Below are 26,348 nucleotides of genomic sequence, written 5' to 3'. Positions count from 1 at the left end.
TCACAAATAGCATTGTACACTCATTTTTTTTGCAAAATGTCTATGATCTATCATAAAAATCCATTTTTGTGTTCTCTTCGAGTCACAAGCAACCTATCCATCTCCAGAATTTTCATAGTATTAGCAAGTCCTTAGATTCTTTGCATTGAGTTTGTAGGTCCGCAGCTCATCTCATCGAGTTTGCAGCGTAAGAGTAGGCAAATTCACAACTTTTTGTCATTAGATTATTTACAAGATTTTCCACTAATGTTTTTCCCACAAAACGTGAGGGCTCTTCCCCTTTAACCGCAATTTTGTGTCATGTTCGTGATCAAGTTCTCCTTATATGCATGTATGCACTCCATGTTACCGCACTTGTATTAGATAATAGTTTAAATCTCGACCTCTACAACATATTTCCATGCATTATTAGGGTTAAAGAACATGTTCAACCGGTTTTACTTTTACTGCAAATATCACATTTTACATCGTATCGTATGATTTATTGATAAAATAGAACAAGTATGCTATGGATATGGAATGATGCACTAGTTTCAGGGAGACAATGTATGTTTACCACTATAAAATCGTTTGATAGTGATGACTATCATCGTTGATGAGAGTAGTCACTTTCATTTAAAATCTTGCATAATATGTAAGCATAGTGGGTGAGGTATTATTATGAGACTCAGCGTCCCCCTTTCGCCAAGGAGGTTGATATCAACAATACATAATCGTTTAATGTGCTTATTTAATGCTCCCTCTCTCGCACCGATTGTTGTAATAAGCCCCCAACCGATTGTTGTAACTCACACATGATTGTTACATGTTTTATCTTCTGGTTTCCCATTTATCAAGACTTGAAATCTTAAATTAAATTAAACAGCCACAAACTCTTGAGTCTTGACCTTATCGAACACAAAACTTAAGCTAATGTGTAGACGAAAGAAGGTGAAGATAAAGTTACTTTCGGTACCTTCTTTTGAAGACAGTTAGCCGTTTAACATGGGTTAAAGACATTTCCTAATTTGAAGAAATTTACATGTTCCAGTGTTCCACTCATGTAAGTATTGATATAACATTAAAGATTATATCTCTCAAAGTTATGTCGCAAATTACTACTAAAAATCTTAACAATGTATACATACTACAAAAAGTAACTCGTAACATATCCACTTTTTGCATGAATTGGTAAAACCAAGTAAAAAACATAACCAATACAGATATTGTTTACAAAAAGTAACTCATAACATATCCACTTTTAAATTCACATTTTTTAATTTGTATAAAAGTTGAAAACAGAACCATTATTGTTTATACTTATTTTAAAATTCTTGCAGTAGAATACTCGCAATCCCTATACTTATTTTAAAATTCATAACGAAAAACCTTCATAATTTTTGCAGTAGAATACTCCAAACCCTATGAACACCATTTTTTCAAAATATAATATAATCTATCAGACAAAATTAAAAAGCTATAAATTAAAACACGTAAAAAACTCAAAACTTAAAAATGGTAAACAAGAACATCAAAATTAACAGCATCGTACGCAAACAAGTTTAGTTCTCACGACACCTAACAACAAAACATACCACAGTAGCAACTGAAAAAAAAAACAATATAGAAAATCCGACACAGCATAAAAATAGAAACCCAGCGAATAATAATTATACCTCACTCTCCAATCCGCTGCTTACAGCTTGTCCTCAAAGTCAGACAAAGGAGTCATCTGCTCCTTCAAACCCTTCCTCTTCCTAATCTGTCCCACAAGTGTACTTGCCTGAGACCCAGCCTCCAAAGGATCCGAACCCATCATATCCCAATGATCAAACACACACTGAGGGAAAGCTTGACCTGAAGTCGAAGCCCTCAAAGCACCAGAAAACCCAAAAGACTCGACCACAGGGAGATACGCTTTAATGTTGTACAATGGTGTCCCTTGCCTCTGCATCTCCTCAAACACATGCCCACGCCTTTGATTCAGCACACTGTAGATTCCACCAAGCGCCTGCTCCGGTGCTTGAATTTCCACCAAGTAAACCGGCTCCAACAACCGCGGTTTTGCGGTCAGCTGAGACGCATAGATCACACGTCGGGCAGTCGGGATAACTTGTCCACCACCACGATGAATAGCATCAGCATGGAGCACAACATCACACACTTCAAAGCAGATACCTCTCATGTTCTCTTCAGCCAACGCACCTTCCTTTGATGCCCATTGGAAACCAGCAACAACCGAATCCTTGATTTCATTCAAGTACTGGACTCCCTTACACATGTCAACAACCATGTTGGGTCCAGTTGTTTCGGGTCCAAAACACCAGATCTTCTTGGCAAGATCCTTGTCCCAACCGAATTCTTCTGAGAGAATCTTTCCTCGGACCTTTGGGTCGTCACGTGGACCAATACGCCCTTCGTCGATGGCTTCTGCCAACCCTTCCTCCATTGGACGCGCTTCCATGTACAAACGGTTATGTTTGTTGGGGGATTTGCTCATCACAGTGCGTGAAGATTTCTCCAAAACAGTTTCACGGAAAGACACAACAGGGTCGGATACAACAATTTCAGCTCCACCCATGAAGTCATCTTGCAAATCTTTCAAACAGATTTCCAAATGGAGCTCACCAGCACCAGCAATAATGTGTTCCCCAGATTCTTCAATTGTACACACAACCATAGGATCGGATTTAGCCAATCGCTTAAGACCTTCAACCAATTTTGGCAAGTCCGATGCAACCTTACACTGGACTGCAACACGGACAACCGGGGACACTGAAAACTTCATGGCACGAATAGGGTGAGCCTCGGTTTCCTTTTCGTTTGTTAGAGTGGCATTTTTGGTAATAAACTGATCCAAACCAACAAGAGCGACTGTGTTACCACAAGGAACATCTTCCACAGTTTCTTGTTTCTTTCCCATCCAGATAACGGTTCTCTGAACACTCTTAACATACAGATCTTTCTTCTCGCCCGGGACGTAGTTCGGACCCATAATCCGGACCTTCAAACCGGTAGAAACACGACCCGCAAACACACGCCCGAAAGCAAAAAACCGACCCTTGTCGGATGCGGGAATCATCTTGGATACATAAAGCATGAGAGGACCATCGGGGTCACAGTTTCTGATGGCATTCGCGTACTGATCATCCAAAGGACCTTCATAAAGATTCTCCACACGGTATCTCTGAGCTGTATGTGGTGAAGGCAAATGAAATATCATCATTTCAAGTAAAGCAGTAGCAGCTGGAAGCCATGTCTGCATCACACGCTTCATCAAAGCCTTGCCCATCAACTCTTTCTCTTCTCCTTTCATGGTGACACCGAGTTTCGCCAACATAGGCCACAAGATATCCTTCTGGTCATTCATGCACGTGTTGATAATCTGCTTAATGGGTTCATAACAAAACTGAACAAACCCACGTTTGCAGGTGGCTGTTCCAGTGCTCTTTGTAGTCCACTTCTTGGTTTTTGGGTCAAAATAGTTCTCACCCCAAAGCCTCTCCATCATCTTTGACTCGTCAACACCGAATTTGGAAGCGTACATTTTAGCGAAATTGGTCAGAGTAAACGCCCACCCGTGGAGCCCGGCTGAAAACGCGACAGTACCTTTCTCGGGGTACACCATGACATCACCCAAAAGTGGGTCCTCATAAGTAGCCATGATGACATTTGCGTTTTCGATAACTCTCTGGAAAGTTTGATACGCTTCTTCACCATCGACTTGAAGTTCAAGGAAACATCGGTCCATCTTGTTGACAGTCAACACGGGTCGGATTCTTTCACCGAGGGCTTGACGAAGGACGGTTTCGGTTTGGACACAAACGCCCTCGATACAGTCAACAACCACAAGTGCACCATCAGTGATACGAAGGGCAGCGGTGACTTCTGAGGAAAAGTCAACGTGTCCGGGTGAGTCAATGAGATTGATGAGGTACTCGTTTCCGTTTCTATCTCCCTTGAAGGCCTTGAGGGCTGCATCGGTCATTTCATAGTAAAGGGAGATACCGGTGGACTTGATGGTGATACCACGTTCCGCCTCGTCAGCACGGGTGTCGGTCATACGGACATCACCAGCAACTTCTTGGGCAATGATACCAGCAGCAGCCACAAGGGAATCAGTCAAAGTGGATTTTCCTATAAAAAATAAAACACAAATAAACATTAGTAAACAAAATATGAAAACAACCCAATATTATATATGACATCAAACAAATTGAATAGAGATGTAAGAAGTTAAAGTACCATGATCAACATGAGCAATAACAGACATGTTACGAATGTTATGCTTGTAGTCCATAATCCTTCGAAGCTCTTCAGCTGTGAACTTCACCTGTTGTGTTAAGAAGATAGTTTATAATGTAAGCTTCATTGGTAAGAAATAAAATAATCCAAGAAAGATGTAAAATCATAACAAGGGTGAAACAATGAGTTACCATTTTGACTGGTGTTTAGTTGTCTCGAACAAAAATGTAGTTTGAATGCTTCTAACAGAAATCCTGTCAGAAAAGAGCAGATAGTAGATTAGTTTAGAGGTGGATTTGAACTTTCTGATATGATTGATACTTAAAGTGTAAAATTGTACACAACAAACAAAAAATACTCAATGTGACATAAAACCTATAAACAAGTATCAAAAGCATCAGTTAAGGCGTTCTTCAAATATATCATATTCCACAAAAAAACAGAGTATCATCTCTAAGATGTCCGAAGTAAACTGATAGACTATTAAATACTAACTCTGTACATACTCGACAAAATATTACAACACTCGCACGTATTTTTAATAACGAAGGAAAAGATCATACAACATGTTAAAGTCAACGATTGGTGTTTTTTGACAAAATCAGAAGTTAAATCGTTTCTAAAAGGATTCAAGCCACAAAACTTTTATGAAGAATCTGGAGACAAGACGAACACTGAGCAAGCAAACAACTAAATATTATCATATCATCAAACGGAATTCGTAGTAACCAACTTCATATCCTATAACACCAATATAGGATTATTAAACCAATCATGCTTGCTTTGAATACCTAATAACACACCGACTACTAATCAATCAAACAAAACCAAATCGATTCAAACAAAACAGGTTCAATCTGATGTAAATCAGATAACAATAACCACATAAATAGCTTCACTAAACAACATGAAGTATACTAATATCATCTACAATAACGAATAACATTTACTACTGATATTGAGCAACAAAAAAACAAATCAGACAACACAAATAACACAAATAACCGATAATAATCAAGATCGAAAACAGATCAGATGAAATAATCAATGAGAATAGACGTTTAGATCGAGTTTACCTAGAAGAAAACGAGAGAGAGCGGCGGCGAAGATAGATGAGCTCTCAGAGACCTTTGGATTTGGTCTACAACGAGAGATATAAAGTGAGCGGCGTATGCCTCTCTAAAACCCTAATATAGCGCTACCCTCTTACGATATTTCTTTTTCTTTTTCGCCTTGAAAATAAAGTGGAATATTCGGCCTCGAATTGAGATTCCGAACCCTTAACGAATTGGGCTGCCTGTTGTTTATAAAACAGCCGTTATGAGCCCATTAATAATAAGCAACTCTGAGCCGATTTACAAAAATAGTTCTCAAGCCTATAGTTTACCAAAAATAAGAAAAAAAAATAGTTTCTTTTCACTTTCATTTCTTATCTTAATAAATCACTTACAGTCAAGTCCTTTTTATAGTATAGATATGTTTGGTAAAAAGAATTGATAGTTGATAGTGGTAATAGTTAAAAGTCGAAAGGTGTAACTTTTAGTTTAGACAGTTTTAGGTTGGTTTTTATGATATTTATATCATCTTAAAATACAATTATAAGAAATTATAAGAAATGTTGTGTTGTGGTCCTTTAATTTCTAAGCGTTACTTGTGTGCAAAAAAATATCACATTGATGACAACTATCAAAAACACTATTTCACGAACTCTTATTGGCTAACTCCGTTAATTACTAACCGTTACGAATATGTAAAAAGACATGTATAATCTTACTTTTTTTTAATAAATCTGCGTTAAATAAATATTAAGGGGTCTATGTGTAAATAAGGATAAATTCCTTTTTCCTTCCTCTTTCTTGCCCTCGACTACAAAAAATCGATCGAGGATAACACACACACACACACTCACTCTCTCTCTCTCTCTCTCTCTCTCTCTCTCTCTCTCTCTCTCTCTCTCTCTCTCTCTCTCTCTCTCTCTCTCTCTCTCTCTTATATGTGTAATTCATTGTTTATGGGTTTGATGCAAGAATTGGTTTTCAATTGGTCCAGTCATGGGTTCAGTGAATCGTTCTCTCCATCTGTGCATCAATTGATCTTCTATGTATCTGTAAATATTTCGGTTCCTTCCATTTCAAACAAATCTACTATGAACACAAATCCATCTTAAAAAAATAAGAACATATACGAATAGTACTCACCTAATTCTGAATGTTAGCAATCACCAAAAATATTCTATTCTTAAACTATGTCTCTTCAAGCTCCAAAACTTCTAAAATCAATCACTTGATATCATTACAATGTGTCAAATGACTAAAATACCATATTCTATGGTCAACTCACCTATATATTCTTAAAACATTCTAAAAATAGTCATTTAAGAGTCAAGGAATCCAGAGAAGATCAAAGGAATGACGTAGAGTCAAAACACATGAAGATCACAAAGACAAGGATGGAAAAAATATGGAACGCATCGCGACCTCCTCCAGATCGCGTCGTGACTACTAAACAAGAAAAACATAATTTTTGACTTTATTTCTCATTTAGCCAACAAACTTTCAATAAATCTCAAAACAATTTCAATGATTCCCAAAGCTCACAATACACGTTTAAATACTTCAAATGACATAGGAAAGGATCTCAAGTGCTTCATATCCTTGGAATAACTTTAAAACGCTTAGACTTTTCATAAATATCATTTTAAAGATCAAAGAGGATCAAGACTCCAATGGAATAATTTATTCAAAAGACAAATTGATTTGATTCCACATATAACAATACACATTTCAAAACCATTATAATGAGAGAAAGATGTTATGAATAACTAGAACTTGAAACATAACTAAATATCAAATTCTAACACTGTTATGAACTTTAGAACCATTAAAACGCCATTTATGACACTTGATGAATATTTTTTTTTATGAATCATTAGATGATGATAGAATATAAAAACCAGACATAAGGATAAGTTCAATGTGGGAATTCAAGCTTAGAACATAGTTCGATAATCAACAAAGTTAAAATCCCCAAATTAAGGCAAGGTTTTATTCTAAACTTCATAATCTCATCATGAGACAAAGATTGTCAAACGGATCATAGATTATAACAGAATTACATAATCTAAGCATAACATCAAACTCATATCATTGTTTGAAACCATAAATCGTGATCTCTAACACTCTAAGGTTTGAAAAAACTCAATTCATCACATGGACGCTAAACTTAAATCAAACCCTAGAAAAATCTCACCAATAGTCATGAATTAACAAATAGATCATAGATTTGAAAGAACGTAGACAATCTAATCATAAATTGTAACACCCAGCCAACCAGGTAATTTTCTTTCTTGACCCAAAGTATTAAATTATTGCAAAATAGTCCTTACGCCTTTGCGTGCTTGGGGCGTACGCAGGACGTAAGCCCTTAATGAATGACACAGGTGTTTATGAGTACGCAGGGCGTACTCGACAGATATGCAAAGCCTAAATCCGGGGTTTTGAGTCAAGCCCTATTTAAGCAACTTAACCCTCATAAACCCCTTCCACCTTCATACTCCATCCTCCCAAACGACCCTTTGCAAACCCTAATACTTATTTGAGAGTTTTTGAGCTTTTAAAGTGTTTTATGTTCATCTTTAAAGGAAGAAGATCATTGGAGTGCACCTGGAATGTAACACCCTTAAAAATACAACCCAAAAATTTCATTTTTAAGTTTAACAATCATAAAGCAAACCATTTCATTTTTTTCTCAAACCATGAAAACATAAGATAGTTTAGTTGTGCAATCTACGATACATAATAAATCATTATCAGAGTCATAATCCCAAAATCACTCATGCGGAAAATCATGGTGTGATGCGATGCGATCAAGTCAGCCCTTTCCCCTTCGAGCTGGAAGTACCTGAAACCAAAATTGAAAGCCATAAGCACAAAGCTTAGTGAGTTCCCCATCATACCACATACCATACAACAAATACATTGCCAAGCATATATGGGTGTCGGCACGTACGCCCATCGTACGCTGGTCTTGACCACTTCGGGGAGGTTGACCCAGTACGTGCAACGTACCAGGGGTACGCTCAGCGTATGTAACATCCGGAATTTCGGGTATGATAGTTCGTGTTTCAATTTTGAGGATTTAGGAGGGACTCGACGAGTCGAAGGTCTGACTCGCCGAGTCACGTCGAGTTGATCACGTGGATTTAATGAGCGGACTCGACGAGTCCAATGATGGACTCGTCGAGTAGGTACTGGGCAGAGAAAACCCTAAGTTCCGGGGTTGGAGCCTATTTAAAGGAACTTATGACCTTGGATGCGCCTCATATCTCCTGTGAGAAACCCTAAATCGCCATTGGAGCCATGGGAGAGTTCTTATGATGAAATCAAGTAATTTGGTGGGTTTTATGGAAGGAAAAGAGCATGATTCAAGCAAGGAACGAGATGGGGGCTGTGGATCTAGCATTTCTTCACATGGGGCTGTTGTAGGAGGTATAATCTTGCATCCTTTTCATCTATTTTTTGTTAGACCTCGTGATCTTGGGAGTTTTAGGGTTTAACTCCCCTTCTTTTGTGCTTATGAGCTAAGTGAGACATGATCTGAGGTGGGAAACCTCAGATCTGAACCTTGTGAGGTCCTTGGAGACTAGATGCCTCAGCTTTACTGGTCCAAATGAGGGTTGATGAGAAAAAACCTTCATGAAGAGCATGTATTGGCGTTTTGAAGCAATAGCATCATGTATGAACGTAAAGATCGAAGCTTTACGTAATTATTGAGCCTTGAGATGATATATCTATAGTTTAGAGTGATAGATCTGGTTGAAATCGTATGAATGAGGATAAGTCGGGATAGACTCGCCGAGTCAATGAGCCGACTCGACGAGTCGGTTAGGGTTTCCTAACCAGACTGAATCGCGAACTAACTCGGCGAGTCGTGGGGTCGACTCGACGAGTTAAGCTGGATCTTCATGAGATTTCGGAGAAAGTGAGTGGACTCGACGAGTCACAAGGGTGCACTCGCCGAGTCGGGTCGAATCTGGACTGTAGACTTGAGTTTGGCTTTGGCTGACTTAAGGGTTGGGTCAACCCTGTGTAATAGAGACCATGGAGGGGTAAAATGGTCTTTTACCATTCCAAGAGATCGTAGAGAGAGGAAGAACAACCGTTAGTATATTTGAGTATGAGTAGAGTATTAATTAGAGATGTTTGCCTTATGTGTTAGGCGGTGGCTGGTTTGAGTTTCGAGTACGAGGATTAGTGCTTGCCTGCTTTCGAGGTGAGTCTTCTCACTATACTTTACCTAGGGTGGTAATTATGTGTGACCGGAAGGTCTTATGTGCTATGACGAGTATGTGATATATGTTGCTATGTGATATGTATATGTTATGTATGTTTTGAGCAACAGGGTATGGACCGGAAGGTCAGTTGTGCATATGACGAGCATGTGATATATGTCGCTAGTATATCGCTACGAGGAATGGAGAAGGAGCTCGAAGTTAAAGACGACGGAACCCACTACTTCATGAATAGAATCTGGGTTCCCAAAATTGGGGGATTCAGAGAGATAGTCATGCATGAAGCCCACAAGACACGATATTCTATTCATCCGGGGTCAGATAACATGTATTTGGATATCAAGCAGCAATATTGGTGGCCTAATATGAAGGCAGAGATAGCTACTTTCGTGGGCAAGTGTCTTACTTGCGCCAAGGTGAAAGTGGAATACCAAAAGCCCTCGGGACTATTGCAACAACCAGTGATGCCCGAGTGGAAATGGGAAAGGATTACTATGGACTTCGTGACCAAATTGCCAAAGACAGCAGACGAATTGGATGCTATCTGGGTAATTGTCGATAGATTGACAAAATTCGCTCATTTTCTGCCAATAAAAGAATCCTACAAGATGGAAAAGTTGACCCGAATCTACATTAAGGAGGTCGTGAAACTCCATGGAGTGCCAGTATCTATTATCTTGAATCGAGATAGCAGATTTACTTCAAGATTCTGACAATCTCTTCACAAGGAAATGGGAACACAGCTAGATATGAGCACCGCCTACCACCCTCAGACGGATGGTCAGAGTGAGCGTACCATCCAGACACTCAAGGATATGCTCCGAGCTTGCGTGATTGACTTCGGCAAATCATGGGATGCCCACTTGCCTCTAATCGAATTCTCTTATAACAACAGTTACCATACGAGCATCAAGGTTGCTCCCTTCGAGGCTCTCTATGGTCGTAAGTGTAGATCGCCCATATACTGGGCCGAGGTGGGTGACACGCAACTAGCAAAAGAGCAATCACCAGCCAGTGCTCTTATAGGACCCGAAATCATTCGTGAAACAACCGAGAAGATAGTCCAGATCAAAGCTCGACTTCAGGCATCGCGAGATCGACAGAAGAGCTATGCTGACAAGCAGTGAAAGCCACTAGAATTTCAAGTCGGGGATCGCGTGCTATTAAAGGTCTCTCCATGGAAGGGAATGATTCGATTTGGGAAAAGAGGAAAATTGAACCCACAGTACATTGGACCGTTCGAGATTCTTGCCCGGATTGGTTCAGTGGCTTACAAGCTGCAGCTGCCCGTCGAGCTCAACAACGTACACCCAGTGTTCCACGTCTCAAATCTGAAAAAGTGTCTATCAGATGAAACCCTTGCCGTTCTTTTGGATGAGATAGAGATAAACGAGAATCTCATGTTCGTCGAAGAACCAGTCGAGATTATGGACAGGGAGGTGAAGCGTACAAAGCAAAGTCGCATCCCAATCGTGAAGGTTCAATGGAGCGCAAAACACGGACCGAAATTCACCTGGGAACGTGAAGACCAGATGAAGCAAAAGTACCCTCATTCATTCCTTCCTTCACGATCCTAGTTTTCAAAAGAATTTCGGGACGAAATTCCCTCTAACGGGGGGATGATGTCACAACTGACATTTTAGCTAGGAAATTCTATTCCTGTGTAACCTTTCATCTATTGTAAAACATATACTCTAAGTAAATCTCACTCAATGCTCATTTAGATTCACCATTCATGTTCATCAAAGAGTCTGAAGCCCTAATATCCCGGTTTAAGTCCATATTGGACTAGAATTTCCTTATTGGGCCTAATGGACCAATAAGCACCCAATTCAACTTTATTGGACTTAGAAGCCCTAATTGGACCGAATTCATAAATCTAAAACATTTTGGACTATTTGGGTCTATAATGATTCATTTAAACCCTAATGGGCCTTATTGGGCCGTAATTAATTCAATTAACCATTAGTGAGCCATAAGCCCATTCTTTTATTCTAATTGGGCCGTGAATGCTTCCAAGAGCCCAATGGGCCGAAATTTTTTATGTTTAGGATCCAAATATCCTAGCTAAATTTAATGGGCCCAATCTACTCCACCCTTTCTCTTGGCCCAAAAATATCGGCCCATGTATAAAAAAAAGGAAAATAAGTGAAATGGGAGAAGAGTTGACTTTGGAGTGTCACCTCCATATTGCCCAACATGTATCAATGCCAAGATCTTCCATACATCCATGCTAGTCACTTCACCATCTCCCTTCCCCTCTCCTCTTCTACTCTCGGCCGAAGACAACACACACACACACACTACACCAAATTCTCTCAAACACTCTCAAGGATCATCCTACTCCTTCCATCAAAAATCTCGAAAATTGCTTGTGTTTCAAGAAGGTTTTCACAAGATAATCATCACTTCTTGGTAAGTCTTTACACATTCAAGTTAATAACTCCATTCTCAAGTTAGATCACTCTTTTAAGCAAAGTTTTTGGTGATTTTGCTTCCTAGAACTTCTTATGTTCGAAATCTACTCAAGAAAGCTTGCTAGGATCAAAATCTTCTTCATTTCTTCTTCAAAACCGAAACATCAAAGCAAAGGTGAGTTCATACCCCCTTGTTTTCGGTTTTCATATGATTTTTGGGGGAGAATGCAAGTAAAATGTGTAGATCTATGTGTTATATGCATGTTTTGTGTGAATTCTTAGCTTATTTGGTAAAAATGTGTTAGATCTTAGTGAATCTCGAAATTTTAAGTATTATGTAGCAAAGATCTAAGAACTACAACACTATATACATCATATTATCAAGCTAAAAGTGAACGCATGTTTAAGATGCAAAAGAATTCAACAAAAACCTTTTTAAAGGTCAAAATTGTCAAGAAAACAAAAGATAAGGGTAAAAAGTGAAAATTCTATTTTTCAAAGAGCCAAACAGGTCCTACATGTATAAAAAAGTATTTTTATGCTAAACATACTTTTAGAAGGGTCAAAAATGCAAATTTAAGCTTATTGGGCCAAACTTTTGGGCCTCACGGCCTTTGGGCCCAATTTGCGAAAAAAATGAAGTTTTAAGGCTACTGAATGTTATTTGGTCAAAGTTTGAGTCATAAATGTAAATAAACCAAATTTAGAGGTGAAAATATCATTTATTTTCAAATTGGACCAAAATGTAAAGTTTTCCAAAAATTGGGCCGAAAGTGTAAACTTTTACAAACAAAGGGCTGAAAATGTATTTTTCTGCGAAACAGGGTTTTAAATGTGAAAATATAACATTTTGGGTTAAAACCGTAAGTTTCTAGACATTTGGGACAAAATTACAAATTTTTATAAATTATGGACTAAAGTGTCATTTTTACAAAACTTTGGGTCTTAATTAAAAATTGGAGGATTATTGGCCAAAAATGTCATTTTTACAAAAGAAAGCTTCTTATCATCGATCTAGTATACCTTGAGCTAAAACAAACAATGGAATAAAACAAACGAACGAAATACGTCAATAACTATTTATTGAGCCTAATATTCACATTACTTGGCCATTGGGCCCTAAGGGCCCAATTAAGTGTGTATTGAGCCCAATGTTTTCCATGACATGTTTATTGGGGTTTGTGGCCCACTTACATGTTAATTTGAGCCTAAGTTATGGATTTCATGTTTATTGGGCTTTTGTGGCCCATTTACATGTCTATTGGGCCTAAATTACCCTTTTACATGTGATTGGGCCTCTGTGGCCAAATTTCATGTTAATGGGGCTTGGAATGGAAATTTCATGTGTTAGTAAGCCGTAACGATACCCTTATGTAATCATTAAACTTCGTAAACTTATTCATGTACCTTTCGAATACAAAAACATCTCACAAATACGTAAACATTAAACATAGTACAAAAAGTGGTTGAGAATGTAGTGAGACTTGTCGGTTGGCACCTCTGAGTGTACAATCGTAGCCTGTAGTTATAATCAGAGTTTCCTGGTAGGAAAGCGGGAGTTTGTGTATAGATCTATATGGGGTGACCCCCACGCCTTAGCTGTTCGCTACAGCTAGACTAGGCCAGTCTAGGGCGACAACATCCTTAGCAAGACCGGCATTTGGAAAAATACCAAGACGGGCGACCTAGTCATTATCATGTATGGTTATAACGGCTCATATAGGGATTCAATACCAAAAGTAAACTTTCGAAGATAAACTCTTCGATTGTGTCAATGCAGAACAACTTATGTAACGATACAAGAATCTAGACATTGTTATAAATCAGAAAAATATCGGATTTTATGGGGGAAATTATTCATATACATTTATCATTTATTCACAATACAATGAAACTAAACTACTCTTTTATAACTATAACTATGAAATTCGCACATGCATTTATACTTGATTTCCACAACATTTTCAGACATTTTTCAGAAAATATCGGATTTTCTGGGTTTTTATGAAAGATACAAAGACTTTTACTCAAACACACTTATGAACTCACCAACATTATATATGTTGACCGTTTTCAAAATAACTTGTATTCTCAGGTAATCGTTAAGCTGGAAGATATGCAAGTGTGTAGGGTTTTGTTTTATGTAACAACGCTTATCGTACTTTTAACAATGTGAACTTATGTATTTTTAACAATGTACTTGATGTAAACAATGTCAGTTGTATTATGTAAGTTTGTGATGATCGTGTTATGATTCATGTATATTCATTGTGATGATTATTCAATTGTTAGTCACACGAGCCCCCGGACGTTTCCGCCGTCTGGTTCGGGGGTGTGACATTAAGACATGATTTAAGTCCTTAAACTCACTTTGTGACCATCTAACACTTGCATGGTTGTGGCTTAACCATAAAGGCTCGATTTTTATGACACTAAATGCTTCCAAGAGCTCAAAAGGACAACTCTTGTGGGCTGGAACCACCAGAACACAAGAAACCTCAACTATGGAGTCAAAATATCACATAAAACACACCAAATCTACAACTAAGCATGCAATGGTCAAGTTTGAAGCTTGATGCCTCAAATGAGTCAGAAAAGATGTTAATCCCCTGGATCTACAAGTTCTCTTCAAGTCCTTGCTCCTTCTTCAAACTCATTTCTCTTCAAAACCACCAAAACAACACCAAAATGCTCAAAATAAGCTCAAGATACATGCAATGGAGTTGGGGTTTGAGTTGGGCGCTGAGAGGACAAGGGAGGCTGGGAGGATAAGGGTTTGGAGGATTATAAGTTGTTTAAATAGGGTGCAAACCCTAAAATTTATGGTTTATGGTCTGCACTCGTACGTCGCGCGTACTCTTTGGTACGTGAAAGGCATGCACGATCATTCCTCATTAGTACGTTGCACGTACACAGGGTGGTACGCCCAGCGTACGACACCCTGAAGCCCACTTAGTAAGGATCCAATGGATCCAAGCCCAAACAATATAAAATAATTAACCCAATAAATATATAGATAATACCTTGGAGAATTACTAAGCGTTACATGGAAAGCTTCAAGAATTGTAGATTTGGGATTTTCACCTCTCAAGCAACCTCTGGGAGGCATAAAGTTTTGAACTTGATGAATGATTCACTAAATCTTGTTAGTTCTTAAGTTTTGTGCATTTTGGTCCCATAATCTTAGTCTAGTTGAGTATGAGTTACTCCAGACCTTATGAGTATCCTTTTCAGATGTGTTTGAAGTGCATGGAGTCATAAAAATGTGATCTTAATCCTTTCCTTTCATCCATGCATGAGTATTGGGGCTTAGCATCTTGTTTTATGTTAGGTTTTTAGATTTAGACAATTTTTAGTCATGCAAAGTCATAAAGTTGGAAACTTTATGATTTAAGATGTTATTTAGGGTTAGATTGAGACTTGGGTGTAAGGGATTAAAGGAATAAACATTTAATGAGAATTTTGGGAGTTGACCAAGTACGCAGCGCGTACCATGAGAGTATGCATGGAGTACTGGGTTGGACCCCCGTAATTTGAGAAGGGCACTTTCTACATCATGCGTAAAGATGGAGTACGTAGGGCGTACTCAGCCTGGTTGAGATTTTGACTTTTGAATCTTGACATTTGACCATGGACTTGACCAAGTTTGACTTAAGGGCAGTTTGGGAAATTTAAATAGTAGATTGAGATTGGGTTCCTGTTATTTGTATAAGTGATCTGTAGAGGCAGTATTCAGAGAAGTGATCTGTTCAACTAGTTTTCAGACTGTGATGTGAATTTTCCTCACTGTACCTATGGGTGGAAGGCACCAATGTTGGCCTACTAGGTTATGTATCCTAGTATAGGATGTTGTTATGTTGTAGTGATCTGTTAGATCTGCATGATTATCTGTTTGATGTTATATGTTTTTTTATCTGTTGAATATGTCGACATAATGCGGTTAGGTTGAGGCAATACTGCTCTCTGTAGAAGCCAACAAACCTGGGAGCAGTCCAGACATAAGTTGTGGCCCAGGGGGGCAATCCAGACTTATGATGTGGGCTCGGGTGCAAACCATACATGAGTTGTAGATGGGGAGAGCAATCCAGACTCATGTTGTGGGTTCAGGGGTAATCCAGTTCGATGGTTGTGGACCCAATATGCATGTTGTTATATGTTGTGTGGTGATATTTTGGGGGAACTCACTAAGCTTTGGCTTACAGTTTGATTTTATTGTTTCAAGTACTTCAGAGGATAGGGGCAAGGTGAAGGCATGATCGTACACAACATCCTGGACTTTTATATGATTTATGATTTTGAGATACTCTGATATCTGGTTGTGACTTTTGGAAACTTTGTTTTTGTAAAACTTATGGATTTGAAAAATAAATTTTTTGCCTTGACTTTAGGATGTTACACAAATTCAAGATCATATCATTTCTTGGTACACAAATTTCAGATATGGGGATCTAGGGTTTTGGAAACATATTAACTAACATTAAATCTCATAAATCTCCCAACTATATGTTAGTTATAGTTTCTAGATAAATCAAGGAATGAAACCACATCAATAATGTAACGCTTGGTTTAGGTATTGGTCAGTTTTCAACATTATTAGAGTTTTGGGCTGGGACTCGACGAGTTGGGGAGCTCCAAATCGTCGAGTAGATATCATTTTGGACGCGGGATGAAGGATCTACTCGACGAGTTGGAAGGCCCCAACTCGACGAGTAGACACTGGGAAGGAAAACCCTAATTTTCATGGTTTGTACCCTATTTAAAGGCCTTAAGCCTCACTTGTAGCCTCCCTTATCACCCCTTTGTCCAGAGAAACCCTAAATCGTGTCTCATCTCCCGTTTTGTGTGTATGTGAGCTTGGAAAGTGATTCTTGGTGCTCTTTTGGAAGGAACTTGAAGCTTGAAGAGGATGGATTGAGTGGAAGGCAGTAGATCCAAGATTTCCTCAAGTGTGGCAACCATTATAATGTATAAAGTCGAAACCTTGACCTTCCATTGCTTAGATCCCATTCTATGAAAGTTTATGGCCATTATTAGCCTAGTTTGGTACCATTCTTGGTTTTGATCATGATATGAAGATATGGCTTTAGATCTGGACATATTAAGGCCTTTGGGGACTTAAAGTTGACAACTTTATCAAGTCTTGGCCCTCCTTCATGCTCTAAGTCTCTTGACAAACTTTGATTAAGTGTTTTTACCCCTTTGATGCCGTGCATGGATGTAAAGTTAGCAACTTTACGTGGTATCTCAACCATAGGGGGTTGGATCTGAAGTTTGGGACCTTGGATCCTATTGGAAAGGGCTGAACACAAAAGGACTGAAGGAAATCCTATTGGTAGGGTTTACCCGTTTTCGAGGTTCTGAATGAGTGCAATGAAGGATTAGGGTTTTGGTCTGCATGAGTGTTCGGTCTTCTGGACGTCAAGGAACTCGACGAGTTAAATAGGTAACTCGGCGAGTTGACGAGCTACTCAGGTGACTCGACGAGTTACTGGATGCACTCGACGAGTTGCGGTCAACATGGATTGTTGACCTTGACTGTTGACTTTGACTTTAACCAGGAGTTGACTAGGGTTGACCATTCAGTATTATAGGCCTTTTTGGTATTGGGACTTCGCGGATTAGGTCCATTGATGGATTTATGGTCATTATAGTGTTGGGATTTTGTTTGGGCTTGGGCCTCGGTCTTGGATCATACTGGACCAAGGGTAGAATGGTCATTTTACCCCATGTACGGATTAAGGATTATAGTATGGAACCCAAATGCTAATTGGGTATATTGATTGGTATCTAATTGGGTATATTGATTGGTATTGATAGCTCGAGAAGTCGGCGGGGCAGCAGCTAAGGATGTCATTCGGGAAGCTTCTGCATTCGAGGTGAGTCTCCTTACCATACCAATGGGTCTAAGGCACCAAGGCCGGCTCATTTTATGATATGTGGTATTCTAGATGAAGTTATATTACATGGCATGTTAGTTGGTATGAGCTAGGAAGTATGCTAGTGGTATATGTGGTATGCTTGTATGGAAGACCATGGGAGAGCCCATGGCACCTGGATGTAAGACCATGTGGAGAGCCCATGACTTTCCTACTGAAAGACCATGGGAGAGCCCATGACACTCGGATGTAAGACCATGTGGAGAGCCCATGACTTTCCTACTAAAAGACCATGGGAGAGCCATGGCACTTGGATGTAAGACCATGTGGAGAGCCCATGGCTTTCCTATTAAAGACCATGGGAGAGCACATGGCACTTAGGTGTAAGACCATGTGGGGAGCCCATGGCATCCTAGAGTAAGACCCTGGGGACGAGCCCATGACATCCCTATATGTTGTATGCATGGCTTACGTGGTATATGTAGCTTTTATAGCTAATATGGATTATGTGGTTGTGTGGATTGTGTGGGGTATGCTCTGAGGAACTCACTAAGCTCCGTGCTTACATTTTTGTTTATTGTTTCAGGTATCATCGGTTTTGAAAGGAAGGGCCTGGCTTGAACGCAGTGCACACACCTATGTTTTCCGCAATGAATGATTTTAGGATGAACTCTGATAAATGTTTTACTTAGCGATGTTTTGGAAGGTTTGGAATAAATGGTATCTATGTTTTGACTATATTAAAAATGAAATTTTACCCTTGATTTTTGGGTCGTTACAAATAATTTCACATTAACATCACAATTTAACCATGAAATTAGGATTTTCATTTTAACAAAAAAAAAGTAGAACGAATTTAAGGAAAAGGGGGGAGAAAAACTACCTCTCGATGCAAGATGTTTAGGAAATTTGAGCAATGATTCATGTAGCAATTCCAATCACCAAAAACACCATGAATGTTAAGGGAAAATCGATTATGAAGGTGGAGGGGATGTCGAAATCGAGTGGAGAAGAAAAAGGGAAGAAATTAATGAGAAAATTGCTGAACAAACCGCATATATAATCTACCTAGCATCGTAAGCGCGATAATTTGATTGAAGTTTGGTAATTTGACAGCTTTAGCCCCTCATCTTAATTTTTTTTTCCAGAAAGTGTCCTAAAGCTCACCTAAAACTTATATTAGCCCACAAATGATCCTTCCCTATCTTAATTTGTATAAAATTGGTCCTAGTGTTGGGATTTTATTCAAAAATAGTCTAATTTTAGTGTCAAACTTGACGTAATTAATAACGGAAACGATTTTAAAACCGAATAAACTAAAACTATTTTACCCACCAAAGATCATTTTGAAAAAATAAGATAGAATAAAATGAAACCAAAGAAGAAGAAAGTGATACAACATTTGAAGACTTTTATTCCTCTCGAGAGGTTGGATGTTGATGAAGAATATATAGAGCAAAACTCGTTCTTGTCTAGGACACCAATAATGAATCAACTTGATGGGAGTGCTAACCAAATCTTGTAATAATCTAAAACTATTAAGCCTTAAGTTAATACCAAGTATTAACTTAAAGAGAGTGTCAAAGTATCTATCTATTCTTCAAGTCTTAACTCCTGAGCATGTTCTTTACGAGAAGCCTCACAACTAGCTACTTGAATCTTCTTTCATTCATGGAATAAGTCGAGAACAAAGGGCAATAGTTAGATGTTTAATATTTGTGGCTAGATGTTTAATATTTTATGATAAATATACTTGTGTGCAAAGTTATATCGACTTGTCTATTGTGTGAGTTCTTGGGATGACATATTTAGTGGGAATAGATAAATGTTTAATATTTGTGGCTGTGACATATGTGTTGAGCGATATAGATGGGACTTGAGAATTATACACACTTCCTTAGATGTTTCAAATAACTGAGCGCGATTGACGGGTTGTGCCAAAGGGAAAGGAAACGAGCATTTGGTTATTTCTCTGTATAATTAAACGTTCTCTGGAATTCTGTCTTTGGATGATAAGTACTACTATATGATTTGGGGCAAATCGCCCTACAAAGTTTCTAGGATTGGTCTATTTAGTCCTTAAAATATTTTTGTTCCTTTATGAGGGAATAAACTCGTTTGGAACCTGTCTTTTTAGTCACCTGAACTTATTTTACCCGGTTACAGTCCCATATAGACAACATTTTCCACATTACCAATGTTCTGCAAAACACCATATTCCTCAAATCTCTCTTCAACCGACTCAAATCTCGATTCCATGTTCTGCAAACACCACTGTTCTACCCACCCATTCATCAAACCAGCTTTCTCAAAACCATTGTTTATCTTCGAATTCTCTCTACTTCTCTTCCATTAATTAATCGGCATCGCCATGCTTTGCTGCTCCTTTTCGATTTCTCTGTTCATTGATTGTTGTTCTATGTGGAAAAAAGGAACTAACGATTTAACCTCTATTGACTCTCCCCTTGTAAAATGATTTACACATCCATTACTTACTCCCAACAAAATCCGGCAGAGATTCACCTTCACCACCAACGAAAAACCCAAAGACGAATTCTTTGGATCCCCCGCTGCATGCAATTGGCTTTGAGATCGACGACTTAACACCACACAAAGTGACTGATCATCTTCAGGTCACTGAGAAGTCTTGTCAGGTGATATTAAATTTTCATTCTTATCCCAAATACGAAACTAAAATTTGAATCAAACTCAGACAATCATTTAATGTGTTACACGACGGAGTATCGACATTAATAGCAGAGTCGCTGGCAAGTACAGTAGCATTCATAGCGTCGGGATACAAGAGAATCGTCGCGGTACAACTAAACTTCAACCACCTTAAACTCGATACGTTTATGTGAATTTAAGGCTTGTTTTTATTTGTTTTAATGCTTTCATATATGGGATTGTTTCATAACTTTAAGGGATATGTTATACCAGGTCACAATGACAGTGGTATAGTAAATTTTTGCCGATTTTTCTTCTTCGTTTTTCTGGTATGGAATGCAGAAATAGAAACCAAGATGGAATGAAAAAATGGAGATCCACATGTATCTATTGAAAACCCAGTAATCAAAACCCTAACGAGAGAGAGAGAGAGAGAGAGAGAGAGAGAGAGATAGAGAGAGAGAGAGAAAGAAAGAGAAGCCATGTCAACTTAAAGTGCTTATGTGGCTTATAAAACCTACTATATTACGTAACAATAACCAAAAAAGAAGGTGGTCGTCTACTTTATGCCCTCATAAAGGAATAAAATTACTTTAAGGACTAAATAGACCAACCCTAGAAACTTTGTAGGGCATTTACGTCATTTGCCCTATGATTTGTATTGAAATGTATGACAAAACTCTTTGGTTTTAAACCGATAGATATCTATGTGGAACACAAACTCACTAAGCCTTAAGTTTACCAGGTTAAAAGGCTTAATCAGGAAGACGACAAAGGAAGTCCACGAAAATGTAACACCCTAAGCTCTTCAATCGAAGATTTTATTTTATGTTTATCGTTTATGTTGTGGTTTAGATAATAACGAACTACTTTCGTTATACCCTCCGTACCTGCACGTCCATCGATGGTGTGTGGTCTTCATCTCCGTTCCGATTGTCATAAATAGATCTCAAATAGATTTCGAAGAAGAAACAACATGGTAAGTTCGTCGCCGAGTTCCAAACATAAATCTGAGAAAAAACTAAGATTTTATTGTGATTGAATTGAGAGTAGAGTGAGAAGGTGGTGTTTATTGTGGGTATTAAATTGAGAGAAGAATGAGAAGATAGTGGTAAATCGGAATACATAAGGCTAAGGGGTATGGTCACACCCAACCTACTCAAAAAGTGACGCCACATCAGCGCCACATCACCTCCACTACAAACCCATTACCAACCCACTAACCCTTGGAAATGGTTACAACTCCACATCATTTTTTTTCTTTTTTATATTTTTTGACAATATTAGATTAAATTAAAAAAATAATTCAAATAACACACATTAGAATAATTTAAAAAATAATTATTAAACAAAAATAAAAACACAAATATTAATTAAAAACATTTTACATTAATTTAAAAACCAGAAATTTAAAATCTACAATACTTAAAAAAACGCAATCATTTAAAACCTAAATTACTAAAAAAAACATAGAAAATATTACTCGTCGTCCTCCTCGTCGTCATCCCCGTCGTTGTCAACGCCACCGTGTTGTTGGAATTGCCTTTGCCATATATGCTCAGTCAAATCATAACGTAAATTGTGATGTGTTTCACTGTTTTGTATTTTTAAAAGTCGTGTGAAGTATGCAGGGTTGCCGACTTATATTACTGCAGGTGGGTTAAGAATATCTTCCGGATTATACATACAAATAGCCCTGCCCTCTTCTTTAATTATCATGTTATGGAAAATAAGACAAACAGTCAACACCTTCGTCAATTTCGCCCTATCCCATGACTGTGCCGGATGTTTGATAATGTGCCACTTTTGTTTGAGGACCCCAAACGCCCGTTCCACATCCTTCCTTGCCGATTCTTGTGCTAACTTGAACAATTTTCGTTTTTCATCGACCGGAAATGAGTACGACTTGACAAACGTAACGTACTCTGGATATATCCCATCACCAAGGTAATACCCATAATTATATTGATGTTCATTCACAACGAACGACATGTTTGGGGCTTTACCCTGCAAAATATCATTAAATATCGGAGAGGCTCCAAGCACATTCAGGTCGTTGTGTGACCCCACCATACCAAAGAATGCATGCCAAAACCATAGGTCATGTGAAGCAACGACCTCTAGTATAATAGTCGACACGCCATTATCACCTCATGTGAATTGACCTCGCCATGCATTGAGACAATTTTCCCACTCCCAATGTGTACAATCAATGCTGCCAAACATTCCTGGTAAGCCATGCTTAGCTTCATGTGTGACATACAACTGTTCGATATCATTTCTAGTTGGATGTCGCAAGTATATGTCACCATAAAGCTCTATGACATACTCACAAAAAAGATAAGTACATTCTCGCCTAGTCCTCTCAGACATTTTCAGATACTCATCTGACGCGTCTGCGACTATGCCGTAAGCCAATTGTCTAAGGGCTGCTATGCATTTTTGTATTGTACTAAAACCACGTTTACCTCTTGCATCCCATCTCAATTGGAAAAACTCATAATTGTTTTCCAAATCTCTAGCTATACGTAAAAATAAATTTCTACTAATACGAAATCGGTCTTCAAATTTTGATAGGTCGTACAAACTATCAGGGGCAAAGTAATCACGTACCAAAAGCTTGTGTGCCGCCATACGATCCCGAACTATGGAAATTCTATGCCTCTTCTCGATATTTGAACTTTCGCCTCTTTGTTGCACCCTATTGCGTGCCACAGACAACAATGTGTGCAACACCAAGTCATCTTCATCAGAGCTACCATCATCATCGGATGAAGAAGAAGAAATCGAATCCGCAAAGTTATTCATATCTATGTTTGAAAGTGTGTTTGAAAGATGAAATAGAAATATGTTTGTGATGCGAATGGAAGTGTGTTTGTTTATATGTGGTGTATGTATTTATATATGTGTTGAGTTTTATTTGATTTTTTTTTTAAATGTTTGTAACGGTCAAAGAAAGGAAAAAGGAACGGTCAAAAATGCTGCACCAATCACGTCTAGCGTCTTCATCCGTAGCCAGCCTCACGCCACAAGGCACCTACGCACACATGGGGCGGTGTTCACGCGTAGGTGGCCTTGCCACGTAGGCACTACGCGTAGGTTGACCCAATCCATACCGCATGGCCTAAGCCATGCTCCAATTTCAATAACACGTGAAGAAGCAAAAAGCTATGCAAAATCTTACATGTGTAAACATTTCTTTGGCCGGAAGGACCAAAACAGCAATATGCAGAAAGTAGTGTGGCTAAAGTCTGAAGTTGATAAAGTATATTATTCCTAACTGCCATGGAAATTAAATATGTATATTAATAGTTAAAGTCTAATGTTTTATTTGGAGGCGGAGGCAGGAAGGATCCCTATAGCAGTCACACTCAAAGATAGGAGTGAGAATGTGCAATCGACCTCCTAATGTGTTTGTGATAGTGGAAGTGAATATGTTGTTAACACTTTATTGGGTTGTACCTTCGTGATCAAAGCCCGAGAATGGATCTTCAAATCATCAAATGATGCTATTTTCAATCACGGTTGAGTTTCTTAACTTCGATGCAGATCGGGCTAACTGTCCATAAAACAAAACAGAAGATAATCACAACACATATAAAAAGAAATGAAGAGTACCTAATATTCATAAGACTAAAACCCGAAACCTGTAAATTATTCTGCTACAAAATGAATAGTTTACAATAAATGAGCATAGAAGCTCACGTGTATCAGTTAGTTGTACAGTACAACCTACAAATGTCACACATGAAGGAGTTGCACTTGCACAGTATAAGCAGTATAAGCAGCTGATACAAGCTTGTACGATTCTATATGAACAATGTATAACCCCTCATTACATGAAGATAAAAGGATCGACAGTAGAAAACTGATCAACAGCTGTTCTTAAATCTTCCCAATCTCCATGCTTAATGAACTCATTCACATCTAGACCGGAAAAGCTAGAGCATGATGCCGTCGTCGATGGAGGCTCAGATGTCAACGTCGACCTCGTTACCTGCCCCATAATCACCTGGTTTGTCGTCCCATAGCGTTGTTGGTGAAGATGATTATTCGCAAATGGTTTGTTATCATTGATTACAGGAGCTTGAAAGCTAATGTAGCTTTGCATATCGTAATCGGAGTCTCCACTGCTTGTATCAACCACCGGTGGTGATTTTCTGGTGGCTACTTCTCTCCATTCGGGTAATGTTTTTTTGTAGCATGGAGATCTCTTCAGAATTCTACATAACGTCCAAACTTCCTGCATGCAGGCAAGGTGTTTGATGTAAGTCTCGTGCTAATTTTATATAAGAATTTATATCAATCGAGTGAATAGAGATGTAATTAGTTAGGGTTTATACTTACAGCTTCTGGAGCGATGGATTTATCGTCGATTTGGTTGTCGGAATAAGGAGGAAGACGAAACTCGTGCATCATCCACTCCGTTTTGGTGCCTTTACCGGCGCTTCCACGGTAGTAAACAAGTGACTTCTTGAGACCGATGCAGACTGATCCGTCGCCGGAATAAATTGGACGATCGATGCCGGTAGCTTTCCAGAAACCGGATCCGGTCACTCTGTTAGGTCTTATGCTGTTCCTATACTTCCTTCCTCTTCTACAGAAGAAGTACCATTCCTTTTCTCCCGCATTACTTCCTTCTACACCATTTTAAACCACCATAAATTGTTATTTATTTGATGTGTTTACATCAAATTAAAGTTGCATGTATAGCAAAAAGATAAACCTGCTTTTAATCATTTAACTATATTTGTTTCTAATTATGAAGAAAGTGGCCAAGCATCATCGATATCATCCTGTATGCCTAAAACTTAGCTTAATCAAAGTTTAATCTTCTTTCTTTTTTGCAGAAATAAAAGAAGCATAATAAAGCATTTAATTCATACTTGGAAGATCCCAAGGATCGTATTTGTAGATGTCAATCTCCTTGATGAGTTCGATGCTGATGGGTTTCTTCTCAATCTTCCTCCGTAGATAAAATCCAACAAGCTCTTCATCCATGGGATGGAAACGAAACCCAGGAAGAGGTACGTTTTCTTCTTCATCAACTACTTCTCTACTATAATTAGAGTTATTATTTAACTGCTGCTTCTGAGTATCCATAGATTCTTCTAGCGATTTTTCTATATGGATTACTGGGGTGTGCTTGTGTGTGTATAAAGTAGAAACCTTTTTCTTTGTGTTTTTTATGTGGAGTAGTGTGATTGTATGTGAAGAGGGTTCGAGAGGAGTTTAAATTAAGGATGATAAATCTCCTAACTTGGTCAAAGTCATGAAGATTGACTTGGTGGGTGTTTTGAAGGGCCCAGAAATCTCAACTTCTTCAAACATACAAAGTCTTTGGTCCTTTATTCGCCCTACAAAAGTTATCATTGAAACGAAATTAAGAACATGTGTACAAGAAACAAAGAAATAATCCTCTCAAAGCACGTCACTTAATCATCTCTTATTTATATTATAAAATTATTTTATACCTAGTTCAATACATATATTTTGACCTAAGCTTCAAGCTTTTATGAAAATTAGCTATATATTATGACTGAACAGCTTAGGATAATCTTAATGGGTTTAAGCTTATGATCAACGGAGTTGATGTAGTTTGTCTGATTCCCAAATTAATTACCCATATGATATGTCAATCTTGACTAGGCACATACAAATTAAATACGTTATACTTAATTTTAATATACATGTAAATGTCAATTTTTGACTAGGGACGTAGCAAGTAAATACTTTAGACTCAACTGTAAAAGTGACGCATTAGTCTCACATCCTATTAAAGATTCACACATCGACTCTCAAAAAAGAAATTTACAGTATATCATCACGTCAGCTAATTGTTAGCATTTGGCCTTTTGAGTTCATTTTATTCTT

At 38.3% G+C, this 26,348-nt stretch overlaps 3 protein-coding genes across 3 annotated transcripts; all 3 read right to left on the bottom strand.

Annotated features, from left to right (window-relative positions):
* Positions 1-1,488: 1,488 nt before the first annotated feature.
* On the bottom strand, positions 1,489-5,426 carry LOC145124101 (elongation factor 2-like). Its single transcript, XM_079059321.1, has 4 exons — positions 5,301-5,426; positions 4,416-4,478; positions 4,225-4,312; positions 1,489-4,116 (listed from the first exon to the last, which is right to left on the bottom strand). The coding sequence occupies exons 2-4, from the start codon at positions 4,416-4,418 to the stop codon at positions 1,676-1,678; spliced, it is 2,532 nt and encodes an 843-aa protein (XP_078915447.1). The 5' UTR covers positions 4,419-4,478; positions 5,301-5,426; the 3' UTR covers positions 1,489-1,675.
* Positions 5,427-22,625: 17,199 nt separating this feature from the next.
* On the bottom strand, positions 22,626-23,282 carry LOC145127784 (uncharacterized). The gene has a single exon (XM_079062916.1). It carries the CDS (start codon positions 23,280-23,282, stop codon positions 22,626-22,628), a length of 657 nt encoding a protein of 218 aa, XP_078919042.1.
* Positions 23,283-24,103: 821 nt separating this feature from the next.
* On the bottom strand, positions 24,104-25,698 carry LOC145125072 (transcription factor JUNGBRUNNEN 1-like). Its single transcript, XM_079060563.1, has 3 exons — positions 25,361-25,698; positions 24,822-25,114; positions 24,104-24,717 (listed from the first exon to the last, which is right to left on the bottom strand). The coding sequence occupies exons 1-3, from the start codon at positions 25,575-25,577 to the stop codon at positions 24,310-24,312; spliced, it is 918 nt and encodes a 305-aa protein (XP_078916689.1). The 5' UTR covers positions 25,578-25,698; the 3' UTR covers positions 24,104-24,309.
* Positions 25,699-26,348: the final 650 nt, after the last annotated feature.

The sequence above is a fragment of the Lactuca virosa genome, chromosome 7 (genome assembly GCF_052849685.1).
Source record: "Lactuca virosa cultivar CGN04683 chromosome 7, Lactuca_virosa_CGN04683_v6, whole genome shotgun sequence".
Lineage (NCBI taxonomy): Eukaryota > Viridiplantae > Streptophyta > Magnoliopsida > Asterales > Asteraceae > Lactuca > Lactuca virosa.
The sequence above is the reverse complement of the archived record's forward strand: the minus strand, read 5'-3'. Positions and strand labels throughout refer to the sequence as shown.